Source organism: Pteronotus mesoamericanus, unplaced genomic scaffold (assembly GCF_021234165.1).
Source record: "Pteronotus mesoamericanus isolate MK-2021 breed Mesoamerican mustached bat unplaced genomic scaffold, CSHL_Meso_final contig_1193, whole genome shotgun sequence".
NCBI classification, from domain to species: domain Eukaryota; kingdom Metazoa; phylum Chordata; class Mammalia; order Chiroptera; family Mormoopidae; genus Pteronotus; species Pteronotus mesoamericanus.
This window is the reverse complement of record NW_026555039.1, coordinates 536,022-549,823: the sequence shown is the minus strand read 5'-3', so window position 1 is coordinate 549,823 and position 13,802 is coordinate 536,022. Positions and strand designations below refer to the sequence as shown.

The 13,802-nt window shown below is 58.7% G+C and overlaps 1 protein-coding gene across 1 annotated transcript in view; it reads right to left on the bottom strand.

The window, feature by feature from the left end:
* NPHP4 (nephrocystin 4) overlaps positions 1 to 9,888 on the bottom strand; it is a 75,782-nt gene extending 65,894 nt beyond the window's left edge. Inside the window, exons 1-2 of the mRNA XM_054583334.1 lie at positions 9,754 to 9,888; positions 6,153 to 6,305 (exon numbers count right to left, since the gene is read on the bottom strand). Coding sequence (XP_054439309.1) covers positions 6,153 to 6,305; positions 9,754 to 9,888 — 288 coding nt within the window. The remainder of the gene's footprint in view (positions 1 to 6,152; positions 6,306 to 9,753) is intronic.
* Positions 9,889 to 13,802: the final 3,914 nt, after the last annotated feature.

Below are 13,802 nucleotides of genomic sequence, written 5' to 3'. Positions count from 1 at the left end.
CCTCTCTACCATGTGAAACCCACCACAGTTGATTTTATTTAAAACTAAAAATGTCACAGACGCAGAAGAGAGAGACGGAGGTTTGTGAATCTGCAGGGAACAAGCGTCAAGGGAGCGCGGCTGTGGCCCTGGGCTCTGTGTCCCCCGCACCAGCGGCATCTGGGGTCACCAGCTGCATGCAGAGACCGCCCCCAGGAGGCAGAAAGAGGCGAGGCGGGCCCGGGCGGGGCTCTGCGGGTGATTTAAATCGGACTAATCCCCTGTTAACGAGTCATTAGCACGGTGACACCCAGGAAACGTTTACTGTAATCACAGACTGTCAGCCCAGGATAACAGAGAGACACATTAAAACATCAGCCATGAGGTATAAATCGTTATTCTATTATCTTTTATTGCAAAATGATGAAATAATGACCACTTACAGCTGACAGGTGGCTGGACCAAGAGAGAATTATGTCTCTGTCTCCAAGCCTCAGGAACTGGTTTCAAAGCCCCACTGGACAGTCGAGCCTGTCGCCCCTCCCCTTCCACGCCCGCGCCTGTGCCCGTCCTCGCACTTCGGCGCACTGCGACCCGCCACCCCTTCTCCGCAGTGGGACGGGCACGTCCAACTGGGAGGCGGGGCCCCACAGCGCCATTGCTGGAGGTCCCCGCGAAGGCGCCCGGCCCGCAGGCGGGGGCCAGCTTCTGCGGCGGTCCCCAGTGCCACTCACGGCTCTTGCCTCTCCCTCTCACCCAGCGCGGAAAGCAATGACTCTGAGAGAAGACGAGCAGAGCAGAGCCGCAGGCCTGGCTCCAGGGTCTCCGCTCTCAGCAGGAGGGCGGCCACTGGAAGCTTAGCGTGGGGAAAAGAAGACACGAGGTCACGGGGTGCCGCCCGGGGCGGTCAGGTTGGACATCTTTCCCAAGCATCGCTTCCCCTCCAGGCTGGGAACAGCACTGTGTGAAAGAATTCCCAAGGACCCCAGGAAATGCGATCCAGCGCCCAGAAGGCCCAAGGTCAAGGCAAGGCTAGGCTAGGGAGGTGAAAGCGCAAACCCTGCTCAGGACTGGCCACTCGGAGGCTCCGTGGGGGTAACAGCTGCCTGGGGAGGAAAGAGCAAGGCAGCCCCCGTCCGCCCCCGCCACCCGCCGGAGCGCCCTAAGGAGGCGCACCTGGTGCCCAGGCCCCCGCCCGCCTTACAGCACCCATGGGGCTGAGCCAGAACCCCCACCGCGCCAGGGGAGCGAAACCTGCACACAAGCCCTTCAGTCTGAGGACAGTTCATTAACGCCCTGCCGTACGCCGTGAGAGGCAAGTCCTATCCATCAACTGACGGGATGTGATTAAAAGTTTGAGTCAAGCCCATCAAGTTATCTGCGAGAGCAGCCTCTAAGGAGAGTGGGGCCCCGACTCGGCCCACATCGCACCACACGCAACCACACGTGATGAGTCTCCGCCCCGACAGGGCACACGGATTAATAAATCACTGTAGTGTTCCTGTCGTGCCGCCTCGTCTTCATACAGAAACCGTTTGCCTTGGCGTCACGCTGCCGTTTTCCACGCCCAGACGGACCTGAAGGGGCCTGTGGCGGCAGGCGGCAGGGGGTGCCCAGGCCACCCAGGGACACTCCGCCCTCCAGCCCCACAGAAGGCACAGCCGGCGAGAGGGCCGGGGAGAGGGGGCCGGCTCGGAGCCGCGCCTCCCCCGCGCATTTCCCAGGAGCCTGCAGCAGAGCATCGCCAGGAGGGCAGGCGACTCACAGGCGCTCCCCGCGGCTTCCATCTGCCCACCCAGCCTCCACGTGCACCCCGAGGGCTCCGCTGCCACACGCCCCACCCTGAGGCCAAGGCCCAGCAAGGTGCGCTCTCCTCTGGGAAACGCAAAACCCTCATCCCAAAGCCAGAGCATCCGCCCCTCTGGGTGGAGCTCGCCCTCGTCCACGCCAAGCAGCACGGCTGTGCAGACGGCCCCACCTAGAGAGCCACCAGGCCCAAGACGTCCGTGACCCAGGGGCGCGGTGACCCTGGCCTAGAGTGACGGGGCAACCACAGCCCGGGCTGAAGGGACACCACGCCACCTCCCCCACCCGGCATGGCCGGCTCCTCGGCAGAGCCCGGCCCGCCGCCGCCCACCGACGCTTGCTGGGCGAAGGCCGCCGGGTGCCTGTGTGGGGACAGCAGAGCACCTGATACTCACGTGCCCCTGGGGACATGCTGTCATCTCTCCTGCACAGACGGGCCGGCCCAGAGTCAAGAGGTTGAATGTGTGCCCTGGAACCCCAGGACGAGTGACAGAGCGGGACCCCAGCCCACGTCCACCTTGGAGCATGTCCCCCAGCAGAGGCCGACCCAGCCCCGCTCCGGCCGCAGGAGCAAGTCCCTGGCTGACTCTGCGAAGTCGGCCAGCGAACCGGTCGATCCCAGGCCGAAGGGAGGCCTCCCCGGGCGCTGGCACGGACGCCCCGACATGAGCGGGCAGATTCCAACCTCTATGCTGCCCCGCACAACTAAGCCCAGCACTGGGCCATGTCACAGAGAGACGTCCGTCACTTCTCCCCTCTAGAACCATCTATCCCCCCCTTTTTCTGGCTTGGAGTCCCCGGGAGCGGCTTCCACGAGCCTGAGAGGAAAGAGGCCGTCCTCAGAGGGGCCGGACAGTCACACTGCCCTCTCTCCGAAGAGTCCGCACTCCCAGAAACGAGCTGGCCTCCCGCCCTTGCGGTGGCCGCGCCGAGGGCAGCACAGGCGGCACGGCCCGTAGGGAGGGCAGGCGGCTCCAGGCAGCTGGACGGCTCCCTGGAGTGTCATGGGCTCACCCTGACACTCCCTAGGGCCCCTCTTTTAAGGGGAAATGACGTGGCTCTCGTTGACGAGGGAGGACATTTGAATCAGGGTCTCTTGGCAGGGCTTATGGACGGTGGAAGCAGCCAGTCACCTGTGTCTGAGGAGGGCAGCGGATCTGCCTGTGACGGTAGCAACACCAGGCTGCAGCGGGCCTGGGGGGGGGGACCCCTGGTCCGGGTCGGGGCTGTCCGTCCGTGGACAGCCCCGCGGACTCCCGCCCAGTCACCCTCATAAAACGAAGCAGGAAAAATGAGCCTGTCACCGAAAGGCTGAGCGTGGTAAGTTAGGGAAAGAATTTAGGGGAGAACTATGTCTGTCTCAGAAAGAAAACATAGAAACTGCACAGTACTCTGGCCTCTTGGGTTTTTTTTAGAAGACACTTCCTGAGAGGCCGGAGCACTTACGAGCCATCTCGGCAGGATGAAGGGCAGGAGAGCCCCAGTGTCAGCTCTGGACTGAGAGGGGCCCGGGGCGGCCGGCTGGGCCCCGGGGCAGAGCCGCGCCAGCAGAGCGCGATCGCTGAGGGACTCCCAGCTCGCGTCAGGCAAGGCTCTCTTTTCAAAGTAACGAAACAGCAACAGCGCCTTTCTCCAGGGCTGAGTCTCATCAATACACTGACAACTGAATAAAAGCCAGCGCACAGCAGGGGGCTGGTGAACCCACGCTTTGGCCCCGGCTGCCAGCAGCGGCGACCTCCGGTCAGACCACCCCAAGCTGACTGATCAGGTCAGAAATACACAGGCTCTCAGTGAAATCAGAAAGCAATCTCCACCAAACGTCCAAATCCTCCCTCTTCCCATGCGGGGGGCAGGCAGAGCACCCCCAGATGACACAGCCAGGTGAGCAGCCCCCGGCCTATCAGCACCACCAAGGACAGCTGCCCCACTGTGCAAACGTTCACATGCACACGCAGCAAAGGGGGCTTCTCAGGAGCTACGTGAACGTGAACAAAACCTGTTTTTTGGTATCCTGAACGTCAAGGAGAGGAGAGGAAGGGCTGGGCGCACAGGATGCGGCCCAGCAGGCTGGGCTCGTTGCCGGCGCATCAGCGGCCCCTGCTGCTCGCCGAGGGCACAGCAGCTGGGGAGCGGCTTTCTCTGAGCCTCCCGCTGACCAGAGCCGCTCTGCTCACCCCCCACGTACCGACCGGGCTGCGTCCTCCACCTTGGCAACCCTAAGACTAAGGGGAAGACACAGGGAGGACTCATAGCAGAACCTCAGCAACTGCAAAGCATCCCCCTGCTGATTTCAGAGCACAGCCCTGTCCCGTGACACAGGCGGCCCTCTGTCACACAGACACACGGGGTTAGGAGGCAACGGGACAATCGCTGCGGTCAACGCGCAGGCTGTGGAGCCGGCCGCTGGTCCCCCTGCCTGCACACACTCCTGGCCTTGTGACCTGCTGGGTTGCTCTTTAAGGAGGGGACACAATGCCGACCTGCAGTGGACGGTGCTGGGGACAAAATGACATAAATGTGCTGTGAGCCAAGGCCTGGCCCGTGGGACCCCCCAGGAGAGGACAGCGGTGTCACTGCCACCTTAGCCACTGCAAGCTGTCATGGTGCCAGGCTTCCCTGGGCCTCACCGTGCACACAGGAAAGAGACACCCCGACAGCCGGCCCCAGGAGGCCCCCCTAAGGCAGCAGAAGCTGAACCCAGACCAGGTTACCAGCAACATTAGGACCACAGCTGCGGCCAACAAACCACTTCCTGTCCCAGGCAAGCGTGGGCGACACCTTCCCGTGCTGAGACATCACCAAGGAGCTGCCCGCGATCACACACAAGATTCACAGCACGAACCTCTCTCGGGCACGATGGAGCAGAAAGACCTTTAAGAGGCATTTGCACAAGCTGTTAGACCTTAATATCAGACACACTGTCGGTCCCCTGGACACACACGTGACCACACTCACGTGGGCCCTCCCCTGGACACACACGTGACCTCCGGCTCCTGCCTGCCACATCAGGGCAGCTGCCAGCACCGACCAGCCCACCACGCAGCCCTAACCCCCAGTGATTCAGCATGTGCTCGGCCAGCCCCGACTTCACAGCTGGGCCCGGAAAGAGGCGCCTCAGGCTGTGGTTAAGCACAGTGACGTCCAAGGACAGCCAGGTTCACCGCCACCTTCATTAGTCACTGACTAACTGTCACAATAGCAGCTTTCCAGGGGCCTCACTGTGTACACAAGAAAGATCAAATCAGTACAGCATGGCCCTCCCAGTACCCGTGACCGTCACCCACAGACCCGCTGCGTCGGGAAGCCCATCTCAACCCCTGGGCTCCCCCGCACACACCCGCCGCTGCCCCCCGCCCCCGCCCCGGCTTAGATGTCAGCTCCACAGAAGGGCCCTCCCACGTCACCTTGCTGAGCAGGTCTTCCCTCCAAAACAGCAACACGCTGGCCTCCTTCCAAGGACTTGTCACACCTGCCCATCCTCTGTTGCCTGCTGCTGAGTGTCACCCCAGCAGAACACAAGTCCTGGGCGGTGAGTACCCCACGCACCCTGCCCTCCATCAGCGCTACAGCCTGTGCACGGCAGGCCCTGAATCAAGGCTGCGGGCGGGATGCAGCTGAACGGGACAGAGGGCACCCACCTACGGGGCGGCCGGGCACAGCGCCACATGTGCCAAGTCACACATCAACAATGTCCACGCAACCACCCCGCCTGGGGGCAGAGGGCATGGGTCCGAGGCCAGGCTCTGCCACCTGCTACCTGGGCAACTCTCTGTACTTCCAAGTCTCACTTTGCTCCTCTTATAAGGAAGGCCCCCACCAGCTGAAGGCGCAGGCGGACGCGGAGCCCAGAGCCAGGGCCGAGTGGGCACAGGGCTGCGCTGCATCCGACTCTGCCCACCGTTCTCCCTGCCAGGCCAAAAGCAGGCCGCGCTGAGCTGTGCCCAAAGCCACCTCTCGGAAACAGCCTGGCTCTGAAATAAACAGGAAATCAGACTACCTGGGTTTTAAAATTGCTCCTACACAGGCAGAAAGAATGGGAAGGAGGAGGGGGCAGGGACACCGGAGGAAAAACGGGTAATCAAATGAGATCAATAATTTCCTAACTTCGCTCCAAGCTGCCCAAGGTTCCTTGAAGGTGACAAGACCCCAGGTGCCTGCCCCACCCCCACTGCTCCAACCAGAGCGGTGCACTCGTGTGTTTAGGACACTTGGCGGCCCCACAAGGCCTTGTCTGGAAACGCCTGCCTGTCCCAAGACCAGCGACGTGCTGCTGGCTCTGCGGCTCCGTGGCCTCCACATGCACTGTCCATGTCCCCAGGTCGGCGCCCCCTGCCCCCCAGGGCCCCGCACACCTGTGATCCACCCACCTCGTTGAAGACAACCCTAGACGGCTGCCTGGAGGGTGGCTCCACGGGCCTCGCTGTGGACTTCCATGTCCTCCCGAAGAAGTGTCGGTAGGTGACATCGAAGAGAGACACGCGAAGATGGCACCGCACCTCCGCCAGCACCTCCAGCACTCCCTAGGAGACAGAAGAGACCCGCCCTGAGGGCTTCTCAGGGCCACGAGCCACCGCGCAAGCGCTGGCAACCATGCCGGTAAAACTGGCCACGCAGCCTCCAGTCCTGTTTAGGGATCGATTTCCTTCCCAGGAACTACCTCTCGGAACACAGAGGTCCCTGGGAGCAAACTCAGGCTCAGGACTCACCCAGAGCCAAGGAGACACAGAGGCCAGGGCTGCAGACACAGGTGCCTCTGACAGCGCGTGGGCCCAAGGGAGAGGTCCAGGTGACATCGAGAGACCTGGATCAAGCCACACGCGAAGCTTACAGTAACTATGAGTTTGTCTGTTGTGCGAGTTAATCAGTTACTGCTACCTTACGCTCTTTTGTATGGGTATTTTATCACATACAACCAAATGAAAGTTTGCTGATAAACCACAAATTTTAAACCCTCAAATTGCCAGGGTTCCCTTGGGATGGAATTAGCAAAGGAAACACAGATCTCTGAGGACTGAGAAGTCACGGCTACAAACACAGACACAGCGACCCAAGGCTGTAAAGACACGTCCTTTTCCAGAGCCGCACATGGCAGTGAGGCTCTGCTTTGGTTTTTAGTCCATTTGTGACTGGTGTGTTACTTGTCCTTTACTTCATTAATTTCTGCTTATATATTTACTACTCTATCTACTTTCTTGGCGTTTCATTTGTTATTTTTATCTAGATTCTTAAGGAAAAAGCAAAGGTCGTTGACTTCATACCTTTTTTTCAATTAGCCATATAAAGCTACATGTTTCCCTCAAAGGACTGCATTGGCTGCATCCCCTATATTTGGATATGCTCTTCCATTACTCAGTTCAGATTATTTTATAACTTATCTATAAATATTTCTTTGACTGATGGGTTAGAGAGCAGTGTTTATTTCCTACTGTCTGAAGATTGTCTAGCTATCTTGTTATGATTTCTAATTTAATAGCATATTAGTCAGTGAACACATTCTTTATCATTTCAATCCTTTTAAATCTACTGAGATTTACTTTCATGGCCCAGCATATGGTCCATCTCGCTGAATTCCACACACACTTGGGAAGAATGGGTCTTCTGTTTGTTGGGTCAGCGCTTCAGAGACGACAGTTAGGTCGAGGTGGCTGATGGTGTTGTTCAGATCTTCCAAATCCTTGTGACTTTTTTTTTTTTTTTTTTGACAGAGGAGATCCTGGAGTCTCCAGTTACGATGCTGATCTGAGTGTAGTTCTCTTTACTTCTCCACAACTTTACTTCACATATTTGGAAGCTCTCCTACTGGGTGTTGTGCACAAAAGCTATCACCGCGGTCCTGCCACATTTCAGAGGGCTGGCTCCCAGGCTGGCCCTTGGCTGGAATCTGGGCAGGTTCCCACCACCCTCACTGATACGCCTGGCTCGCTAAGCTGAACTGTTTACATAAAGTGGTTTATGCTGAACACCTGCTTGCCTCTAGGAATCCGGATTTTTGGTAGATGCTAAGCAGACACATAGGTGCCTATGTGACCAGTCTCAAAAACGCTGAGTATTTTTTAGAGACCCTGGGCTGAGTCTCTCGTGAGCTTCCTTGGTTGGCAACATTTCGCATGTATTGTCCCAACGCGTTGCTGGGCAACTAAGTGCACCCGTGGGGCCCAGCCCACAGAGCGCCCTTGATACCGCACCCACCTCCCCCAGACCTCCCCCCAACACCTTTCCCTCGGCTGATCTTGCTCCGTGTCCTTTCGCTGCAGGGAGTCTTTCCTGTGAGGGTGACTCTGCTGAGCTCTCCTGGGGAATCGCCAAACCTGGGGGCGGCGTGGGGTCCCAGGCGCAGATGCACACCGGCAGGACTCCACGTCCGCTGGGCCACCCTTGTCGTCACGGCGCGTCGCTCAAACTCGGGCAACACCACTCGCCTGGAAACTGACTTTATCTGATGTTAGTAAAGCTACAACGCTTCCTTATGCCTGGTGTTTACACAGCCTATCTTTTTTCCAACCTTTTACTTTCATGCATATAGTTTATGTCTTTAGGTATAAAGTGTGCTTTTTTTATAAACAACCTGTAAGTGGATCTTACATGATAATTTTTAACATATGATTTTGGATCAAGAATTCCACTTGTAGGAATTATTCTACAGAAATGAAAAAAAATGTAAATGAAGTTATTTATTGTTGCTGTGTCTGCAAAAGCCGATGACCGGGAAAAGCCAGCCTGGATCGAGAAGCGACGGTCCACGCATCCAAAGAAGCCCACGCTGCGTTAAGAAAGGATAAGGAATTCTGCGAGCAACAACATGGCCAATCTATGTGACATGTTAAGAATATTTTCTTTAAAGCAAGCTGTATGTATTGGTCACATGTGCTTAGAATTTCTGGAAAGGTGTACAAACAACAGGGAACCCTGGCTCTATCTGGGGGGACACGGGGTGCCTTGGGGACTCTGTGGGATGGTCACTTTCCTCTGTACCTCTGGAAATCTTGAACTATGGGAATTATCTTTTCAAAAATAAATAAATGAAATGGGAAAACCAATAAAATGTCCCTCATGACATGCCGAGGGACAAAGAGACTGCTGTCCACTCTCTAGCGAGCTCCCGCGAGGCAGGGGCTCCCAGGCAATAGCGGCGCCCGCCCGGACTGCCTCCTCCTCTGTGAGATGGGGTGTCGGCGGTCCCCACCTCCCAGCGCCGTTGTGAGGGTGATGCGAGTCAGCACAAGCCAGGCGCAGAGAAGTGGCGCCGTGAAAGCAGAAGCGGCCCCGGGACCTAGCGCAGTGGCAGGCGCACAGCAAGGGCGCGGCCACGGGTATGGAGCTGAGCCGTGTGGCGCCTGAGTGACCCAACGGCAGTGCGTTCTTCCCAGACCCAGCGCTCCCACAACTTCGAGGGCCGGGAGAACTGCTCTGTGGGCATTGAAACAGGACTGTCCTGCACAGCGAAACCCTCCAAGCGGCCGTGTGCCCCCACGGGCAGGCCTGGGTCCTGCCTGTGCATCCCCACGGGCCTCGCCAGGACAACCCCACGTGCGGGGTCCTGCGGCTGAAGGCACAGGCGGCTGCAGAGCCCAGGGCCGGGCCGAGCGGGCGGACGGCTGCGGCACGCCCAAGCCCGGGGCTCTGCCCCCCATTCTCACTGCCGGGCCGGAGTAAGGCCGTGCTGAGCTGTGTACAAGGCCGCCTCCTGCCAACAACCGGGCTCAGAAAAAACCCAGGAAATCAGATTACCTGGGTTTTAAAATTGCTGCGATGTGAGCAGAAAGAAACCTTTACCCAGTGTCAAAAGTGCTGACCGAGTTGCTGAATCATGTGTTCTCCTTGCTGATGGGCCGCTTTGCCTCCGAATAGTGCCAAGGCCCAAGGTAATGGGTACAATAGTGAGACGCAGATAAATAAGTGAAAATCAATAGCCTCCCAGCATAGAGCAATAAAAATGTGTGTTTGACAATAAATAGCAAATTTCCTTACCTGCTTAATTAGCGGCCCATCGAGCCACTTCAGGACACACTGAAATGCCGTCGATTCCTTCAAGGGCTGGCGCAGTCGCTGTGGGTGGGGAGGGACCAACACGTTTTGGTCAAAAATCTGGTGCCAGTCATGCATCCCGCCGGTCTGGGTGTCACTTGGGCCTTGAGGGTCGCCTGCACCATTGGCGTCCAAACAAACGGGATAATTGTAAGAACCACAGAGCCCACAGCAACTCCGAAAGCCTCCTGCCTCCCACTGAATCCCAGAGCACCCAGCATCCCCGAACCCCGCACCCCACGATCCCACCTCCACGCCCCGTGGGGGAGACTAGCACCCAAGCCGCCTTCCCCAGCCTAACGGGCCCTTCTTGCTCGTGAGCTGAGCAGACCACAACCGCCCGGCCTCAGTGACGGGTTCGGGGGCCGACGCACACGGGGCTGCTTTGCACAGCTGGGTGGCCAGGCCCGGGGACAGGGCTGTCTTAGAAGGCACTGGGGAGCAGGGCCCGGTCGGAGCCAATGAGGGGCGAATCTCAGACCGTCTGCTACTTGTGCCAAGGGTGAAGCGCTCCCTGCAGCCCCTGGCACAGAGCGGCCATCGGCTAAGCTGCCAGGGGCTGGTGTGGAAGCTCCGACCCTCAGACACATAAAACGCTGGCTGAGCAGAAGCCCGAGCGAGGGCAGGGGGGTCCAGGGGTGAGGGGGGCCCAGTCACCCAGGACGGCTCAGCTACAGAGAATGTCTCTTACTGCTGGGGAAAGCTGGGGACAGGTTTTGAGTGGTACAGGCTTCTAGAAGACCTGGCTCACTCGGGACACTATCTGCCTCCCAGCCAGACAGGGATCTAAACCTTCTCATGATTCTGTTTGGGTGAGAGAATCTAAAGATCTTGGCTTTGACAAGTGGCCGAATTCTGCACATTAAATGACAAGCAAGGAGAAAAGGCAGCGAGTTGGTCTTCTAAGCCAGCAGCTCTGTAAACGTGGTCCCCAAACCCCAGGGGTTCCCCAAGCTAGTCAAGGGCTCCGCAAGGTCAAAGCTATTTTGTAACATCCGGGTGAAAGTTGCCTTTTTCCCTGTGCTGACTTCTGCCGGAGGGAGGCGGATGGAGAGCGAGGCCACGGTCTGCGGCTGCGGGCCCCGCACAGCGACCAAGCCCTGCGGGAGGTCCTGTTCCTCACCACCCACAGCAAAACACAATCCGCTTCACTTAAGGGTGTCCTTGGGGAAACTGTGAAAAGTGCACACTCAACTTCATCTCGACCCTGAGGATATGCATCCTTCCTCTTCTGGGATGAGACGGGAAATAGAAACAAAAAATCCTGCTGGGACCTGAAGGCAGCGGGTCCCCCCGCCCCGGCCCCCCGCCAGCCTGGTGGCTGCGAGGAGCTGGCTGCCTTGTTCACACAGCCACACCACGGCTCCAGGAAGGGACGGCTGGGAAACGAAACATGCTTATTCAGACTTGTACTTGGCAGGTATCTCTCCAGCGTGACCAAAATGCGCCTGTCACTTCAGGGAAGACCTGGACTCCCACTCGGGTTGCAGGCAACAGTTAGAGAGGGGGGTGTGCCCCCCGCCGCCGGTCTGGCAGTTTCTCTGATGAGATGATGGGCAGTGCCGGCAGCAAAAGTGATCTTTGGAAATTGTACAATTCAATGTGTCAACAACATCTGGGAGATCTGCGTACCTAAGAACGTGTATTTTCCCAGGGAACAAGGCATTACAACAGAAACCTCTGCAGCAGGAAAGGATCCACCCAAAACGCGAGACAGACCGAAGGCTCTAGTGTAACAGAGGATGGAAAGTTCGCTGGCAGGTGCCCGCTCAGCCTGGCATCTCTGTCACTGGCGGAAGCAATTCCTGTTAAGGACCCTGGGATGGGGAGATTATCCTGGATTAGCCGGGTGCGCCTCATACAGTCAGAAGGGCCCTTACCAGAGAGGCAGGAGGGCGCAGAGCAAAGACAGGTGACAATGAAAGCAGACAAAGAGAGGTGAAGGTGGAGGAGGGGCCTCGCGCCAAGGAGTGCAGGGGCCTCCGGCAGCTGGAAAGGCCGGGAAGCGGACTCCCCCAGAGCCCCAGAGGGAAACCGCCCTTCCCGCACCTTGAGTGAGTCGACACCAGCGAGACGGATTTTCAACTTACAGCCCCAAGCGCTCAAAGAGAACATGTGTGTTGGTTTGAGCCACGTGCTCTGCGGTTATATGTTACAGAAGCCACGGAGCTCATATAGGTGTCCACAACCTATAAGCAGGAGTGACCTGACCGACAGCCGGCGAGAGAGCCACCAGCCCAGCAGGGCTCTGGGAGGCTCCAGGGTCCAGCCCTAAGCCCACTCGGCGGCCCCTGCACTTCCCCGGCCACGGCACCTGCCACCCACCCTGCACCCGTCTGCTCACCGGCCAGCCACGTACAGAGGGAGCTACACTCCTGGGTCCTTGGTACCGAGCTCACCATCGGAACTGAATAAATATTCACAAAAGCAAATGGAAGTTTCCATAAAGTTGACTCCCAAGCTTTTTTTTTTTTTTCAGAGAAACATTGTTTCCCGTTGACTTTTCTTAGAAAAGTGGAAAGTTTATTCATTCAAACTGAGTGTCCTAATAGTCTGAGGGGCCTTTGCACCAAAAAGTCCTCCCGGCTGAGAGCACCAGCAGGGTGCGCACCATGAGAACCCGCTGGAAGGAGCCGCGCAGGCCTGCCTGCCCCGTGTTTCCCCAGAGCAGGACTGCGCCTGCTCTGTAGAAGGCTCAGCGGCCCAGTTCCCAACCCAGGGCCTCCTTCTCCTTCCCCGCGCACTGCGGGGACCAGTGCCACACTGGGCCGGCGGGTGTCGCTGAAGAACTCTCACGGGCTAGTCCCTCCTGAAGGGGGCACGCGGGACGGCCCCCGGCTGCACCGGGTAGGACCCATACTGGGAAGAAGGAACAGCCACCCAAACACGGAGCTGGGCAGGGGAAGGCGGGCAGCAATGGCCGCGTGGGCGATGGAGAAAGAGGCGACACCTGAGACACAGGCTCCTGCAGGGACTGTGACACCCAGACTCTTCCCTTCCTCCCGACCCCACGGAAGAGTTGCCACCTGGACCGCCCTCCTCCTCACCTCCACCCTGCCCTGCTCCGTTCCTCTCGGACATCCCACCCCCCCACCCTCTCGACGGACAAGCGCAGACAGGCGCGCACACGCGCGTGCACACACTCACCCCTGGGTAATTCCTGTCTGTCCTTCAGGAGCCAGATCTAACGCCTCCTCCTCAGGGTGAGCACCCCTCCCCCAGCAGTGTCCCCCACATGGGATCCTGCCACCGGGGTCGCCACGCCCACAGTCGCTGCTGTCCTGCAGGACTGCGCTCCGTGAGGTCAGCACAAGTGAAAACCTCGTGAATGATCACGGAAACCCTCACGCTCTGCCGTGGAGGAGCTACTGACGCCGCGGAGGAAGGGCAGAGGGGCCGTTTGGGCTGGATGGCAATTCTGAGAAGACAGGAGGGTCCCACGCTCTTCCGAGAAAGGGGTGCAATGGGCTGGGGGGACACAAAGACGACATGGCAGCTGTTACTGAGCCCGCTTTGGAGCCAGCACTCACAGGCACTTCTGCGTTCATTACTGCAGCACCCCGTAAGAGGGGCGCCCGTCTCCTGCCCGCCCCAGAGCGAGGAAAGGGCGGCTCACAGGGTTAACCACTGACGGACCGCAAAGCCACTATAACCACGCCCGCTCCCGGTTCCCGCCAAGGCCCGGAGAGGCAAAGGGACAAGGGCCCCAGGGGGTGCAGTGCGAGCGCTGGCCAGGGCACTGGGCCGACCCTCGCTGCCCCTCTGACTTCCCACCCGCACAGGCAGGGGCTGTGAAGTCCCTGCGGACCTATGCCCACACCTGTTCTGCTCCGGCTGCCACGTGGGGAAGAAGGCCGACCAAGGCCCTGACTTTGAGACGCTCAAGATCCAGTGGGAGAGGAGGACAACGGGCGAGTGAGCAGCGCAGAGATGACACCCAGCCTGCTTTCTAATGGGCCGAAAGCAGAGACAGGGGAAAGAGGAGCGAACCC